The 17,042-nt window shown below is 40.1% G+C and overlaps 1 protein-coding gene across 1 annotated transcript in view; it reads right to left on the bottom strand.

Annotated features, from left to right (window-relative positions):
- PDE11A (phosphodiesterase 11A) overlaps nucleotides 1-17,042 on the bottom strand; it is a gene marked incomplete at its 5' end in the record, with an annotated part of 141,550 nt that overhangs the window by 29,830 nt on the left and 94,678 nt on the right. The window contains 3 exons of the mRNA XM_010569299.1: nucleotides 1,666-1,775; nucleotides 7,512-7,619; nucleotides 7,725-7,871. Of these exons, the coding sequence (XP_010567601.1) occupies nucleotides 1,666-1,775; nucleotides 7,512-7,619; nucleotides 7,725-7,871 (365 nt within the window). The remainder of the gene's footprint in view (nucleotides 1-1,665; nucleotides 1,776-7,511; nucleotides 7,620-7,724; nucleotides 7,872-17,042) is intronic.

Here is a 17,042-nt window from a genome sequence, read left to right as displayed (position 1 = left end):
TCAGGATGTAAATCTTAGGTCTCATTTTTGTAAATTAGGAACATAAACATCAATCAGCTAAGCTTCCTTCCCATTTGTCTCGTCTTTTTTGATTCCCTTCAAGACTCAGCTGCAAAAAGGCATCTAGCAGTGCTTGGTAACCTTTGCACCATGAGCTCTGTCTTTTGAGAACTGCAATTGATTTTCCTTGCTATGGTGATTGAAGATCCAGACAGTGTCATTGTTTCATTGAGACTGTACAGCAACACCAATAGCTCAGGAAATGGCAGCTTAGCGAATATCAGAAACATCAATTTGAGTGATGTTCACTGAGGCAACTCGCCCCCAGAAATGCAGCAGCCCGTGCATACACACATTGCAGCAGAGTATTTCTGCAAAAGACAGGGACAAAATAGGCTTAATACAACATCACCCTATCTTTCAAATATCTTTGAACAACCATTTGACCACTTCCCCATCACACTGGAGGATTAGCAGTAATGCAGAACAGACAAAGCTGCAAATGCATGCTGAGATCTGCCCGATGAGAGCCTCAAGGTCTCCTATTTTGACTGTAGAGGACCTGGGGAGTCAAGAAAACAACATGGGATTTGGAGGACTCTCTGTGTCCGACACCTTTATTTCACAGCTTGGCCAGGATGTTGTCAGGGGACACTTCCTGTTGTCATCCCCCCCCCAGTTCTCAGGGAACGCAGATTTTGGAAAGAATTTGACCTTGGTCAAGGGAGTTCCCTTACCACCACAGTAAGAAGTACCCTCAAACCTTCTACAAACCTGCTTCTACTTCACTGTGTCGGAGGGCAGCAGCCTGGATAGTAAAATATATATGCAAGTGAGGGCTGCTGAATCAGGTCCTAAGAACTTTGAATAGAATAAAATTAATTTTTAGAACTGAAAACAGTCTGGAGAGCAAGATTTCACATAGGTGATGTAAGAATCTGCCTTCAAGATCCACCTTTGTGTTCTGGTAGGTACTGACCATTGCAGTGGGTGGCCAGCCCACCGCTGCTCACTGCAGCATGTCTCTGAACAGGCTCTGTGTGCTCTGGTGTGTGGGGCAGGCCAGGAAGGAGGCACTCCTACAGACCAGGGACCCTGTGTGCTCCCAAATGATGGGTGTGTGGTGAGGCAACTACTCCAGCCACCGCTGCGGACAATATGCATCAGAGGTCCAGCATGATGGCAGTGTTTTCATACTTCATAAGCTAGGAATCACTTTATGTATGCTTATCTATACTAGTGTGAAAGTTTTTGTGAAAGCATTATTTCAGTTTTACCTATCTTCTTTTCTTCTTAATAGTTTAACAAGATTTTCCTTAACATCATGCATTCCAGCCAGCAAGAACAACCCAGATAGACAGTTTCAGTGTTTCCTGGTTTGAATACCAGCATCAGTAATACCTGAGCCTGAAAAGAACATAAAATTTTGGCACCATGTTTCAATACACGGTATCAGTTCAACAGCCTGATACAAAGGACAAGCCAGCAATTACCCAAAAGAACAGAGAATGATAAAGATGGATAGTCCCTCACTACATACAAGAATAAAAATACTTGGCCTTGGCCTAGGAGGCCTGAAATTAATGCTTCATTCTTTATCCTGGTCACCTTTTGCTCTTCTGTGGAAGAAAAACAAATTAAATTAATAAGAATTAGAAAACTTACTTGGCTTGGAAGGCATTGTTGGTTCCCCTGTGGTCAAGGTCATGACATAAGCATCCCACAATCAAAGCTAAAATTTCAATTTCAGTTAGAATCTCCTGAAATCCTGCAGTCTGAGAGCAGAAAAAAAATAGCAGCTGTAACTATCAGTAGCAAAAGGGATAAGTAATGGTAGTCCATCAAGCAACAGTCAATGTTGTTTTGATACCATGAATGTTTCAGTAAGGAGAAGATAAACGCTTTATTGTCATATTATATTCCCTGCTGTATGTTAGATGGTTAGCAGAATAGATAACGTCCTTGGAGTGATCTGTTATTATATCTCTGTTGCATTTCCAGCATGCCATTTCTCCACTACCCAGCAGGCTCTAAAGGCAAAAAAAGCTAAAACCAAACACCAACAACTACACACTAAGACAAGAACTGGAATTTCATATCACAGAAACACAAACCAAAATTGATTCAATTTTGAAACTATTGTTCAGAGAAGTATTTAGACAGATTTATTCAATCCTGAGGTCACCATCTTAGCCAGTCCCTACTGTCAGAGATAGCTGAGATGTTAAATCAAAATGGCTATAAAAGGAGCCAGCTAAAATATACTCTATGGAATTGTTACAAACTATTAAGGGGTTTGTTATCTGGGACATGTGAAATGAAGTGGCATGATTTAAAGAGGAATTGTCTCAAATGGCATATTTCTGCTGCAGATACCCACTTGAATTTGGTAGACAATTTTGAAAACTGATGTATTGAAATTCCCCACTAGCAGCTAAGACCAGATATGCCCGTGTGAATGGGGGAGCTGATCCTAGAAACACTTTTTTGCCACTATACTTCTCCTCATGGATACTTGCCATAGCAGTTTTCCTGCCTGAACTGCCTTATGTTAGAAAAGAAACACTACTGTTAGTGCTAACGCCAAGAATCCTGAACAGATCCTGTCTGGAGGAGGTGCTGGAGCCTGCGTGGGACACCACCTCTTTGGTGCTGTGCATCTTACCCATGGCAGAAACAACCTGTTTTTTCAACTCTTCAGAAGCATAACGGCATACTACCTGCAAAAATGACTGGCTGAGCTGGAAAATCATAAGACTTGTGTTTCCACAGTGCCAGTCTCAAATGACACTCCTCAATTAGCCACATGATCTAGTTAGTATGAAAGGAAACTATACAAAAGGAATATAAAATACATTTATACTGGAGGACCAAACCAAGGCTGAACACAAAATGTGTAAGAAATCCTGAATTCCATTGATTTTCAATGGGGCATAATTTCACCCACTGGCAAGAAGATAGTGAATATCAGTGGGACTTGATGTCCTTACCTGGCAGGAACTTACAGCCCACTCAGAAATGCCAGTCAGTTGCTGCAATTCCATGTGAAAACTCTGCTGTTCACCCTAAAGACCACAAATTCTACTTAAATAAGTGCACATTCAAATCCAAATAGCCTCTGTTTTTATAGTCTGAAATGTGGCTGCAATTAATATTTAGGCAGTACAGGGAGCCAAGCTCCCCCAGGTCCTCAGGAATGCATTTCAGTGGGAATTGAGGAAGTGCAGGACTTGCTACAAAAGCTTTATAATTGTGCGCAAAGTTTACATATCAGAAAACACAATCAAATATGAGGAAAAAAGATTCCTTTTGTGTACAATCCACTGGTGCACACAGTAACTTGAATATTATGAAAGAGGTTCTCCTGATTGCTAGTGGTATTGCTTTTTTTTAGTTTCAGTAACAGCTACCCAGGCAGAGGAAATTCTCTGAAAACTAGTGTTTTCTTTTTTTATATTTTAAACATTGCTCTTGTATAACAAATAATAATCAAGGTCTATTTTTAAAAAAGGGATTAAAAAATAGGTTTGTAACTGACAACATGCCACGTGTCAAATTTCATTCTAGAGAAGACGTTCATGGCTAAGTTAAAACAACTTAAAATAGAAGTTTTATAATATGAAATTGATGCTGTAATAAATATTCTTTAGCATAACACAAGCTTTGATTAAACTCAAGGATTCAACCTGTACTGCAAATGCAGGAAAGCCGATTAAGGAATTCATTAACAGTAGCAATATCTCAAAAATAAATGCAACATTTTATTTAATCAAAAGTCTTGTCATTGAATATATGAGAGAAATATATCATATTTCACTTAATAAAAACCATTTAATTTAAAACAGTGTTACGGTAAGGGGATATCTGCTTTGAACATAATGTAAGAAAATAGAGGATTACATTTCTCCATTTTTTGAATTTACACAGAGAGAAAAAAATACATGGCTGTAGATGACAGTGCAGTAAAATTTATTTTCACCAGAAAAGGAATGACCCATAACTCATGAGTGGCAGAGTCTCCAGTGAGTTATGGAGGTCATTCTTTCATGTGAGGAAATGAATTGCATTCATTATACCTTGCCCCACATTTATATGTTTTGTTATTAGCACACCAGATGGGATTTTAATTTTGTATTGTTTACTTGTTCATTTTTACTTTTTGAAATAAGTAACAATGTGAACTGCATTAGGCAAAGGCATTGATAATGAAGCCTGGGCATGATCCTGCAGTTTACTCTCACGTGATGTCCTTAATTCGCAGAAGCAGTCTTGCTTCAGCTTGTCTTCAGAATATTTGGGTGAGTTTGAAATACAGAAGCACAGCTTACAGGACTGGGCTTATAATTGTTTAGTGTCTAACTGGAGAGAGAAAATACACACTTAGATATACAGGAACATACCTTAGATATGCAGAAGGCTGACCCAGGAGTAGTTTAAGCTTTGTTGGATTTCTGTTGTTTGGCTTGTTCAGCCCAGCTGAGTTTTCCTTCTGCATTCAGTGGGAGCATGGTCGGGCCATTAGAGGCTACCACATTACAGATTGGACGTTTGTCCTGGTTTCGTCTGGGATAGAATTAATTTTCTTCCTAGTAGCTGGTACAGTGCTGTGTTTTGGATTTAGTATGAGAATAATGTTGATAACACACTGACGTTTTAGTTGTTGCTAAGTATCATCCTAAGTCAAGGATTTTTCAGTTTCCCATGCTCTGCCAGGTGCACAAGAAGCTGGGAGGGAGCATGGCCAGGACAGCTGACCCGAACTAGCCGAAAGGATATTCCATACCATAGAATGTCATACTCAATATATAAACTGGGAGGAGTTGGCCAGGAGGCCGGGATCACTGCTCGGGGACTGGCTGGGCATCGGTCAGGAGGTGGTGAGCAATTGCATTGTGCGTCACTTGTTTTTCCTGGATTTTATTTCTCTCTCTTTTTGTTATCTCCCTTTTTATTACAATTATTATTTTTATTATATTTTGTTTTATTTCAATTAGTAAACTGTTCTTATCTCAATCCACGAGTTTTACTTTTTTTCCGATTCTTCTCCCCACCCCACTGAGGGGGGGGTGCGGGTTGGGGAGGAAGCAAGCAGCTGCGTGGTGCTTAGTTGCCATCTGGGGGTAAACCACAACAACATTACTATGCTATAGTAAGTCCTACCTGAAAACCCCCTAAAATAGACCTATTGGTTTATATTTGTGGTGCAGTCAATATTGCTGACTGTCATAGAGAAATCAGGAATAGGGTGCAATAACTGCACAAAGCAGCACCTTCTTGACCATCAGACCCTCTCTGATGGTCAAAGAATTTTCCCCTTTTTGCAAGTGAAAAAACAAGGCACATACTAACTCAGATGGTTCCCCCAAGACAAATGCAGTAAGAGCAAGCCTTGTGCTATTACTAGTCTCTTGACTCTCTCCTTTGTGTCTTTTTTCACAAGATCAGCCTTCCTATCTCTGGAACAGAGAGCAGCCCAAGTGGATCATACACCTGAACTTATTTGTGTTCTCAGCCAGAGCCACAGCGAAGCTGGGTGGGATGCGTGGCAAGTCCAACGCCGCGGGCACATGTATCCAGCCCTGCACGTGGAACTGCTCATTCAGTTTATTACCAGGAGCGTGGGCAATGAAATGAGCTTGGCTTGAAAGTCCTGGATCACCTCCCACAGACAGTTGCGTCCCTGTGCTGACTGCTAAAAGGATCCCGAAATGATGCTTTGAGAACCACGGTCAAAGCCATTTATGACTGAGGCCTCGCAGGCTCGCTGGTGGCTGTTGAAGCAGCAGGAATCTGCCACTGTAGTCACCGCTGGCTGAGATGGAGCTGCCTGGTGGGAGAGCCGTTTCCCACCGAAAGAGCAGCCAGCCTGCCGAAAACCTGGCCTCGGAGCTCCACCTAGAGGTCCTCACGGGTGAGGTTTGAGGGCTCCTCACCCCCGGCAGCCTTTGGCAAAAATTTATGTAATTCCCAGCTGAACGGTGCTGCCTGACTCTTCCCTTACTCCTCAGAGGAAAAAGCTTTTCCTTTTTCTATAACTATAAAGTTTATAAAACTTTAAAAACGACCGATGCCTACAAGTTACCACAAGATTTCATTAGAGATCATCAGAAAGTGCCTGCTGAAACAACGTTAATTCTGCTCAGCTGAACAGCCTCATGCCCAGAAAAAGAGGTGACCTCTCTTTGTTGAACATCTCCACTTCCCTTCTCTCATGGCATACGGTACAACTTTGGCACGCCTCTGTAAATGCTTACAGAAGCAAACCCACAGAGTTACAATGGACCTAGCACTAGACAAACTTCTACCTGCTAGGGGACATCATACCCTTTTTTTCTCGCCCAGCACACAAAGTTCTGCCACAGAGGCAATGCCAAATGGAGGAGGACAGCTGGGAACTCCCGCACAAGTCAGCTGTGCCCTGTGAGCAGGAAACAGGCCACAGGCTGCCTCAAGTCCATGTAACACGGTGCTGACGTGCTGCAAATGGCATGGGCTGTGGGGTCTCCACATCGATGGACAGGGTCCAAATGCTGGCCACACCGCCGAGACTGGCCAGCAACAAGAACATAAACATTCAGTGATTAAAAATTAGGGAACAAACACATGATATCCCATATAAATAAATACTTGCACCAGTGCTATTAACATGACCACTTTAAGAATCACAATAGATTACTCTGGCCGTTAAAACTGAACATGAAGAAAAAAATGGAAAAACTTGAATTCTTATTTTTATCTGGAGAGAAGGCAAACCCAAAATGTAAAGCACAACAGAAAGCGTTATGTGCATACAGACATGTCGCTTCTCTCGGACCACCAAGCTTTTTATTGATATGTTTACAAGAATTGACTAGCCAAACATGGATTATTTCATGCAGTGAGGTTGCTGTGGGGTAGGGAGAGAGAGCGAGTAAGAGCAGTGGTACTTTCAACAGAATTTACTTGTATGCTGAAAGGAGTTACAGGTAATGATGGAGATACATGTTAATAAAACCCAGAAGGTGTTACAGTGCCCAATGGAGAAACAAGATTCACTTAGAACACTATGTTGGAAGCTAATCTTAAAATGTTTTAAGGCAATACCTTCTACAACTATTTAGATAAAGCTGGATAAGGTAATAAATATCAACATAACAAATACTTCTGGGATTCTATTCTTCCTTGTTCTTGTACTTCCCAGTTTAAGAGTCTGAAATAAATGTCAAATCAAAGAGTTCCAAAAGAAAAACATTTTTGTAAGATCAAGATCTATAATAACAAGCTCACTCCAAGACTGCCATCTGTTTTCAGTCACTTTAATGTGCCTGTGATATCACTGTCACTAAAACACTGTAGGGTTTTGCCAAATATGTGCTGCCTTAAATTGAATAACTTCCGTATGCATTTCTATTGGAAATGAATGAGTATCATAGCAACTGGAAAAGAAATCAAGTGTTGGAAAATGTTTAGACAGGTAAGGCAACGTAGCAATAAAAGCTCTTATGAGATTGTGTCTGTAGCTGGATACTTACAGTTAACATGGCAAACATTAGCTGGCAGACATTAAAAGCATGCCTCCAGTTGTGATACAAAACCATTCGATAATTCTTCCTAACCGTCAAAAGCCACCTACACAGCGTCTGAAATGAAAAGTACAAATTGTATCAGGGCTACTAAATGTGTACAAATGGACAGAGCAGTGCCAAGGCAAAAGCAGCAGATATCTGTGAAGCGCAGATGGTTACCTCGTAGTCAATTTTAAATTTCTGAACCATTCCAAGTTCCATGAACATCCGCAGGGCTGCAGTAATCATGGCATCTACATCAAGTGAGAAGTCATCAAAATGGATATCATCAATGCCAAGCTCCGACACCAGAGGGATGTTTGCTGCCTGAAAATGCCAAAGGGAAAGGGAAACTTCTGATTCAAAACTTTGGTCTTTTTTTCTGTGTCACTCTTACAAAAAACCATCCATACATCAGTTCTGACCTGCCAATACATCCCCTGCTTGATGTGAACGCCGAGCAATAAAAGTCTTCACCTGAGAAATATAACCACGTCAAGCTAACAGAGCGGGGAAACAGTGGGAAGAACAACCTGGTACGAGCAGGAAATATGGTCACCATCCCAACTGGAGCCTGTATGTAGACTTTAGACTGTGAGAGCTGACCACTTTACAACTACTGCAGTAACACAATATATTCTGATGCAAATTACAATGCTGTAATGCAAGAAACATCTGGACAGCCAGCAGCTGGGAATTTTAATTGCTACCATTCAGAAATGCAAAGTAAATATACTGCTCTATAGAATTTCTTCATCCAAATGTATGCTTATGAATGTAAAGACAAGTACCCTTTGCTTTACACTGTTCACTACACATTCATAGAACCAAAAAAAGAGTAATACAAGAAATGTCCAGCAGAAGTACTTTTCAAAGTAAAAGAAAAATAATTTTCAACATGCTGATTACATAGTAAGTCAATGAAAAATAGCAAAAGCCTTACATTTTGCTTTGTCCATGTAACAGCAGACTTCTGTTCTGTTTGTAAGAAAGGAATGAGCTTTCCATGCACACAAAAACATAGGAATGAGTGTGCAGGACTGGCTAATGCACACAGTTGCGCACACAGATGTGTTGTGGCTGGCCCAGTGGGAGCACCTGGGGGAGCCAGCCGGAGGTGCTGACAACCCTCACCAGCTTGTCTGCCCTTCCTTACACCCCTTTGGACTTGCCACTCATCTCCCTAGAGAGGGCAGGTGGAGGAGGCTGCATTTGCTGAAGGAGCATCTGTTCCCTGTCTCCCACAGCGAGAAGGCAACAGGTCAGGTAGAAGCCTCACAAAGGGGCTGGATCCAGCCCACAGGCCATGAGCTGAACCACACTGAATCAGTTAAAATTGCGTGGATTCAGCTGGTGTGGTACATCCAGCTACTCACTTGCATAAAATACCAATTTGTTCATGCAACTGTAAGTTCACTTTCACAGTTACAGCTTCTATGTGACCACCTTATGGTTTAGTTTTTGAAAACTTGTGTTTTGAAACATTGCACCCTAACTACAACAAGTTACTGACATGTAAAAAGCTTTTTCTGGCCAAAGGGAAAGTGCCACCTCGATAATTACTTCATGCAGAGATTAAGCTGGTTTAGCTATACCATCCATGTAAGAGAAGATGGTGTAAACCTGCCATAAAATAGTATTAACATTGCAGTATTAACTTACTACCTAGGTAGAAGAAAAGCCTTTTCAGTTCAGCACCCAGTAAAGCATGCCAATACCACAAAAAGTCATGGCATTACGCCACTGAGGTTAACTTACATAGAAAATACAACAAACCCATCAAGTCAAGTGTCATCTCAGGACACAGCTGAAGAAGCTCTGGAGCATGCAGGCAGAGATGTGAGCTCTGTTAACTGCATACTTACTTTGTCTGCTAGCATACTCATCCAGGTTGAATCAACTCAGCGGGGTTTTTTTGATAATTATTGAAACACTTTAAATACTTCTAGATGATCCCAACCTTAACATCCTTTAAGATCTGTCTGAAAAGCTATGTATTTACTTCTGAGGTAAAGAAAGAAAGAAAATACGGTTAGGTGTGAAACAGGAATGCTGGCCCAGAGACTGTGCTGTCCAGACCTTCAGCAGTCTTACAAAAATTGTGACTTTATCATTCAGCTAATCTTCAGAGCTTTGGGGGATACTCAAGATGCATACTAATATTTAGTCCATGAATACACTCATTGCATAGTAAATGCATTCTTTATAAAATGTCTCTGAAGGAAGAAACACATTTGTTCATCTTACCTGTTTGTTCCTTAGAGAGAAGTTTAAATAACAAAGATGCTGAAACAGAAGCACTTGATTGTAAGTAGACCTACTTGAAATTGTTTTATTGAAACTATCTTTACAAACCTACTGCTACATTTTCATTAACTTTGAAGTGAGCTCTGATTAAAATTTTCACCTTTTTGTCCTCTTAAAGGAAAAACAGATATTTTCCTTGCTATTTTTTACTGGAAACAAGCACTTTTACCAGCCTGTTACAATTCAAGGGAGAACACTTGAAGCAGTTGCTCAACTACAATTGTTTTTCCCTTTGTCAGACAGTGGAGAAATAACAACATATTCCAAATCTATTACAAACTGAACAACAGGATATTAACAAAGCAAGTCAAAACCAATTTCTTCCCATGTCAGTCTGAAACTTTTAAATATTTATGACGTTTTACATTCCTAAATTTAACAGGAGTGCCATAATCCAAAATAACTGCTGAATTAATAGCCAGGAGATAACATTTGTATAAAAGAACCATTTGCTTTACAACAGCAATAAAGGAAACAACAGAATTATGAGTGTTGAGACTAATTTGAATAATGTTAAAAAAATGATATGTTGTGGGGCTGCAGCAATATTCTGGCTGCACCTGGCATTGTCTGTCCTCAGCTTCTTGTACTGGAAATGCAGCAGTCCAGGGTTTATAGGAGAGCAGTCATTAAAACTTCATTTTTTTAATTACAAAGATATAAAAAATATTCATAATACAGAATATTAAAACATACCCATCCTTGAAATTTTGCTGCACTGCAGGACAAATTCCAGTAGATTTCTTAAAATAAACAGCAATAACAACACTCTCTTCCAGGAAAACAGAGGGGATGAAAGTACCACGACAATAAGAGGAAGGGGCAGGCAATTAAAATTCACGTTACAGTGAAATTATTTTTTAAAGCACCCCAGTGATTTAGAATCACTTAAAAGGCTTGCTTCCTTTTGAACATTTTGAAGTTCAATTTCCCCTTTCTAAAAACAATTAAGAACATTATACTCTGAAGTTTTTTTACGTTGTAGACCAAGCAACTTCAATGTTCTTCATCCTTGAGAAAAATTCACATGACTCTTCTGTAAGCTTATGGTAAATTAAAGCCAGACATGCCTCCTCTGGTCACATGTCCATACCCCCTGGTACTAAAGCAAAAATTTGTCTTGAAAGGAACCACGAACACAAGTTGGGCTTAACACACAGAAGGCAACTGGTCTTGCCTAATAAAGTACAAAGTCAGCAGTTACCAGACTAGGAAACTATCCCCACTTGTAGGCAGCTTGAAAAGGAGACTGCCATACACCCGAATGAGAGCATAAAGACAAGGTCTGTGGCTAGTCCCTACTCAGATGGGCATGGGATGGGGTGGGATGGATACAGGAAGGAGGAAAAGCGCCTTTGTACTCCATTAGGGATTGGACACGGATTCTCCTTTCCTCATAGCTCTTTGCTATCGTGTAAGTTGCTTCACAGCCTGCTTGATACGTGTGAACAGCTAGGAGACAGGTGACTGGTTGAGCCTTACCTTACATCAGCCACCGCCACAGGGCCACATGTCACTAATGACCATCATACTTCCAAATACATGGAACGCCAAAGTGGCTTCTACCAACAATAAAGTCCCAGTTCTGGCCACTATAAAAGACAGCCCACGGGAATAGAAAAATCATGTTTCTGGTTCAGTATTAATAAGCTTTTGGGCTGCTGTGGATGAAGAAAACCTAAGAAGGAAAACTTAAGGAAGTGAAAGAGTCAAAGTTTTAGGGAAACTTTGAAAGGCTAAACACGTGAAATAAAAGCTACTATTTAATGCTTACACCTTAGTGCTGCTGAAGACAATTATTTTACAGTTTTAAAAGTATGTATAAAACATACAATGTATAAAATAGTTTCTTTAACATTGTTAGCATGCAACTAGATAACAAGATAAGTATTCGTCGTTTTTTCTTCTGTGCGCTATGTGTTCATGTGTAAATATATGACAGAAAAATGCAGTATAATACGCACTCACGTATACACAGAGCATTTTACAACATTCTCACTGTAAGGGCTGAACGAAGTGATCGCAATCAATCAACACAAGCATAAAGGGAGACTTCTGCTGCTCTTACTGAACGTATTTCCTGAATGAGAGACAGGTTTTACATTCAGCTTGGTTAATGTTACTGCAAATTACTTTCCTCTTAATCCTACTTTCAGTTTCTGTTATATACCACACTATAATGGCCAATACTGCTACTGAGAAAACATGCAAAGCATACCATCAAATGCCCTTTTACAAATTAATTTTAAACCAGTTTATAGTTATAAATAGTACAAGAATGATGCCTTAGAGATGGGTGAAAGGAAAGGGGGCAAGATTCCTGTCCTGAATAACTTGTAGGTGTGATGGCTTGTATAAGCTCATGATAGGTGTCTTGCTATTTTAGGATCTGGAAACATATCACCAGTCCTTCCAAAGAGGAAAAAACCTTATGGATTTCCCTAATGATACACACAGTTTTACAAACTAAACTTCCTGCGTGAGTTGGAAGTCTAGTTTTCAGTATATGAAAGCTATACTAAGCTAAAGTCTTCTTGTTCCAGCTAGTCAGATGTACTGCCAGTGGAGACCAGCAGATAGGTCACATGCTGCCAGCATAAGAAATGGTCAGAGGGAGAAAACTCCTTATGTGAGGAAAAACTGTATCATGCCAGGAACAAATATGAAATAGCACTCTGGATATTTAATAATCTCCTATAGCAGAATTTGGTTGAGACAGTCTGGGTCAGTGGTGGAGAGAGGGCAATTTCAAGGTGGTGATTACATTTTGTCTCATCTTGCCATAATCCCCTTATTGCATCCTTATTTCCTACAAATTGGCACACAGTGATAGGCAGCTTAAGGAGTTTCTTAAACAGAAGATCCTTACAGCTCAAGGGTCTGATTCAGTATTACACATTATATGAAAACAAAATTTTTGATCCCATTTGATACTAAGAACACTGGACAAAAATATCATTCCACAGATTGACAGTGAAGGCTTACTGAATGATTTTGTACTAACTCTTCTAATAGCATATTCTTTGTGATCTTCTATATCCGTATTTGATAATGTGATAAAATCAGATATAAGGAAACTGACAAGTTCTTCAGAAAGCATTCTCCTTGTAAAATGTTCACTACCATGGAAGCTGTCCAGCCAAACACAGAAAACGCTGGACTGAAATCCTACTTTGGCTGTGTCAGCTTAAACTCTGTGCTTCAGTTGTACTACCTGTGTGGATAAGACATCGGTGCTTATTATGCAAGGAAAGCATTTTGAAACCTACCAATATGTATATTAGTATGGCTTTGTTGAAAAAAATAGCACATTCTGCCATTTGATATGCTCAGCTTTTTTCCCATGCGATATCAGAACTATTCTGTAACAGTAACTTCCACTACTGAATATGTCCACTTTTGATATAGCCCTATGGACAATGACATGTGGAATGGTTAGCAAGGGTTCCTAATCAGAAAATAGTGCCAGACTGATGGAAAAAAAGTAACAAGAAACTTGAATATATATAACACATATAAAGATATCCCATAAAATATATGTTCCAATGTAGCAAAAGAATGGCAAAACAATACGGTATGCCTCTTAACTCCTAGGGGCACTGTTTGAGTCAGGAGTACATGTACTATTTCAATAGCAGGTCAGGATCTGACCTCAGTTATACTTTATAGTGAAACTGGAGCTTCAGACAATGTGACATACGCCAAAAAGTAAGACTCCCCCTTCAAGTATCTCCTCACCTAGAATCTGTCTCAGAAGATTAGGAACTGGAAAACCTTAAAGGCTGATCATCAAAACCTGCACAGAAAGCATCAAAGTGGAGAATATTTAAATGCGATGCCTTCTTTATCTCTCACTTAATCTTCTATCAAGCTATATTGGAGACAATATTTTCTGATGGCAAAGCTTTTTATTTGTAAAGGGTTCTTTTCATGTATAAAGGCCTCTAAAATACTTGCTTATATTTATAGCTGCAGGCATCTTTTGAAATGTATCTTTATAGTCAGTTATTAGCAGTAGCGGACAAATTTTGCACTTCTTCATAGCCACGGAAGACCAAAGCCTGTTAAGTTCCAGTCTGACACATTTCTTACTTTCTCCAAAGGAGAAAGAATCAAATGTTTCAGCTCAGGGATGTTTTAAAGCCCAGAGCAACCCGGCTTTTAAAGGCCTCCATCTGTTACTGCAGACTGCGGATGGCATCTCTCTGCCCTTCACAACGCTGAGTTAGCACCTCTTTTCCAATGACCAACCGCAGCAGAAGCAGGACAGCGACATTTAAAGAGAATTTTATAATATTTACAGGAAAGGGGAGAGGGTGTGGAAGACATTTAAAGTGTGCACGTGTATTCTCCTCTGGATTTTGATTCCAATGATTTTTTAACATGATTATCACAGTAGCATTACTACTGCCTTCAGGAGTGAAATCATGCAGAATCACAGAATCATTTAGGTTGGAAAGGAGCTCTTGAGACCAGCCATTCCAATGTCCCTGCTCAAGCAGGTCAAAAAAGTCCCAACTTTATTTGCCCTTCAACAACTTTCACCAAATTCTAACTCTCTGAATGAGGTCACTGTATGAAGGGATATTCAAATAACCACAACCAGAGACTGGAATGAGATAGGAGTGGGCCTTTAGACTCATCTGAAGGCAGCTGGATGAAAACCTGACATAAAGAGACCTCACACTGCCATATAAACATGCTTTGCCACCATCAGACCAGTCAGTCTCCCTGCTTCTGTGCGCCAGACTCTGTGAATGTTTTATCCAACAACTGCTCAGATATAAAAGAGATCAACAGTCCCTGTAATAGGATTTATGTATTTTAAACCTCTTCAGAGTAACCCAACAGATAAGCAGAGGGTTACAATTCTGAAAGCAAATGCACAAACTCTGCCCAAAGTCCCACAGTAGGTGTCTAAGCCCTTTTCTGGGAAAGGTCATTCATTATTTTAGTCAAAGTTTTACATCTGTAAACCAAGAATAATGCTGTTGTTGCATCCAGTTTCAAGATCTGCAGCTGAAGCAAGTATATATGGTGCATACTGCTTCATTCTCTACTGGCAAATTAACAATGTAACATGCAATTTAGACATGAAATGTGGAACAAAGAAAGTTGCATTTAGTCTTGTTTCAAAAGAGTTATATTTGGTTTGACCATTTACCAAACATAACTAGTGCTTAGCATGAATACTGGTATTTGCTTTAATTAAAAGAGAAACTTCACAGCATTAAGCAAGCTATTTATTCTGTTTCTTCTATTAGAAGAAAAGTAGCTATTAAGCAATATATCACTATCAAACATAGCATTTAGGAAATTTTTTTTAATTGTCATGCACTGTAGGCTTAGGACAACAATATGGTATTTACTTTCTGCTTTTGATATAAGGCTATATGTGCCTGAGGAAAGGATTTGCCTTCTTATAATTTTATTTTTAAAAGGACAAGGGAAGATATGTCATTACAGCATTACACATGCCATTTCCAAAGGTAAGCCCAGAATTATAGCTAAAAAGCTAGAAGTATTTTGAATGTTTCTGATCAGTCAACCAGTCCTGCCTGAACATGCCACTTTCTGAAACTGGGACCCATCAAAAGGAATAATAAATTTCAGAGATAAAAGTATTACTTTTAAATTTTTGTTACAAACTATAATAGAAAAGACACAAAATACATTATTCATGTTTCTAAAAATCAATCCTTGATGTTAAAGTTGTTTCCTAGTACACAGAAACAAAATATATGGCAGCCTATAAAAGGAACAAGAAATTTCTATTTTAAAAGAAGAGAGACATAAAATAAAAACAATTAATGGTCTGAGCATCTATTATTCTTAAGGCCAAAGTCCATAACCACAGCAGCCTAGGACTGGGGTTTTACAGGGCATGCACATTCAACACAATGATCTCCCGAGGCGTGCAGGGGAGTGTTCACGTCCTTTTGGCTTATGGTGATTAGGAAATACCCAGTGTGTCACATACTACAGGCTAGCAACTGTCGACTTTTTATGACCATTGGTGCAGATGAGAAGCTCATACAAAAGGGTCTATTCAGTCTCCGTCCCAGAATTTTAAACAAACACAGGCAGCAAACCTAGGGCAAGTATTTCTCTGTGATACAAAAGTGTCAGGCATGAAGGCTGCCATTTCCCACAACAGCCTTACTTGGTTTTGGTAGGCAGAGAGTCAGCTTTGTTGCTCCCATGAAGAGCAGAATAGGTAATGCAGACTGACCCCCTCATGCTTATAAATTTGGGAGGGCAAGGGAAAAGGGATACAAGGCAGCCTTCTCCTCACAAGACTATGTAGGAAGGGGAGGGAAGGCTCTAGCTGCTTCCTTGAAGACTGAGAAGAGGGAAAATCTGACTACGGGTGGAAGGAACAGGGTCAGGGTTCTCACAGAGGACGTGACATGAAGGCACGGGGAAGAACTGGCTCTTTTGGGGGCGAACAGCCCAAATTGTAGCCTGCAATTCTCAGCTGGACACATAGTGCGAGAGAGCACGTGAGAGAAAGAAATGAAAGCGTTGCCAAGAACAAACACTAAAAAAACCCCACCAAAACCAAACCAGTAAAACCTCAAAACCCCCACCAGTGCCATAATAGCACATACACTGGTATTACACTATTTTTTCCATCCCAACGTACTCCAGCAGCACTCACTGCACCCAAGCCAATCTGCAGGACCACTGGTTGCATGCCACCGTGGGGCCGTGGCGGTGCTGCAGGAGTGCCCAGCAGTGGCACTGGACGGTGTTCCTGCTGGCCACCAAAACTGCCTTTCCTAGCACCTGTGACAGATCAGGCTGGCAGTACAGTGACTGGTGGTGAAAGTTATGCAAATATATGAGTGGGCTACTGCTCCACTGGGGAGAAAGTCCTATTTCAGGTCTGCCAGACTGACAGCTAGAGCAAAATATTGTCAGGTAGACAATAAATAATATTGAAAACACCTTCAAATTTACAACACACATTTACAGAAAAACTACAGAGAACATTGCAGTGATTGGCCTTAAAATATGTTTTATCTTTGTCTTTTTCTCCTTAGTTTTTGTCAAGTTCTGACTGCAGGTGTCAAAGAAATCCACCCATCCTTTTCTGAATCCATAAATCACTCCCTAGGAGCACTCAGGACTGCCCCAAAGAGCATTCTCCAAAAAAACACTAGAGCTTCATTTTGCTACAGTTTAACA

The sequence above is a fragment of the Haliaeetus leucocephalus genome, unplaced genomic scaffold, assembly GCF_000737465.1.
Source record: "Haliaeetus leucocephalus isolate CR32 unplaced genomic scaffold, Haliaeetus_leucocephalus-4.0 Scaffold1, whole genome shotgun sequence".
Classification (NCBI taxonomy): domain Eukaryota; kingdom Metazoa; phylum Chordata; class Aves; order Accipitriformes; family Accipitridae; genus Haliaeetus; species Haliaeetus leucocephalus.
The sequence above is the reverse complement of the archived record's forward strand: the minus strand, read 5'-3'. Positions and strand labels throughout refer to the sequence as shown.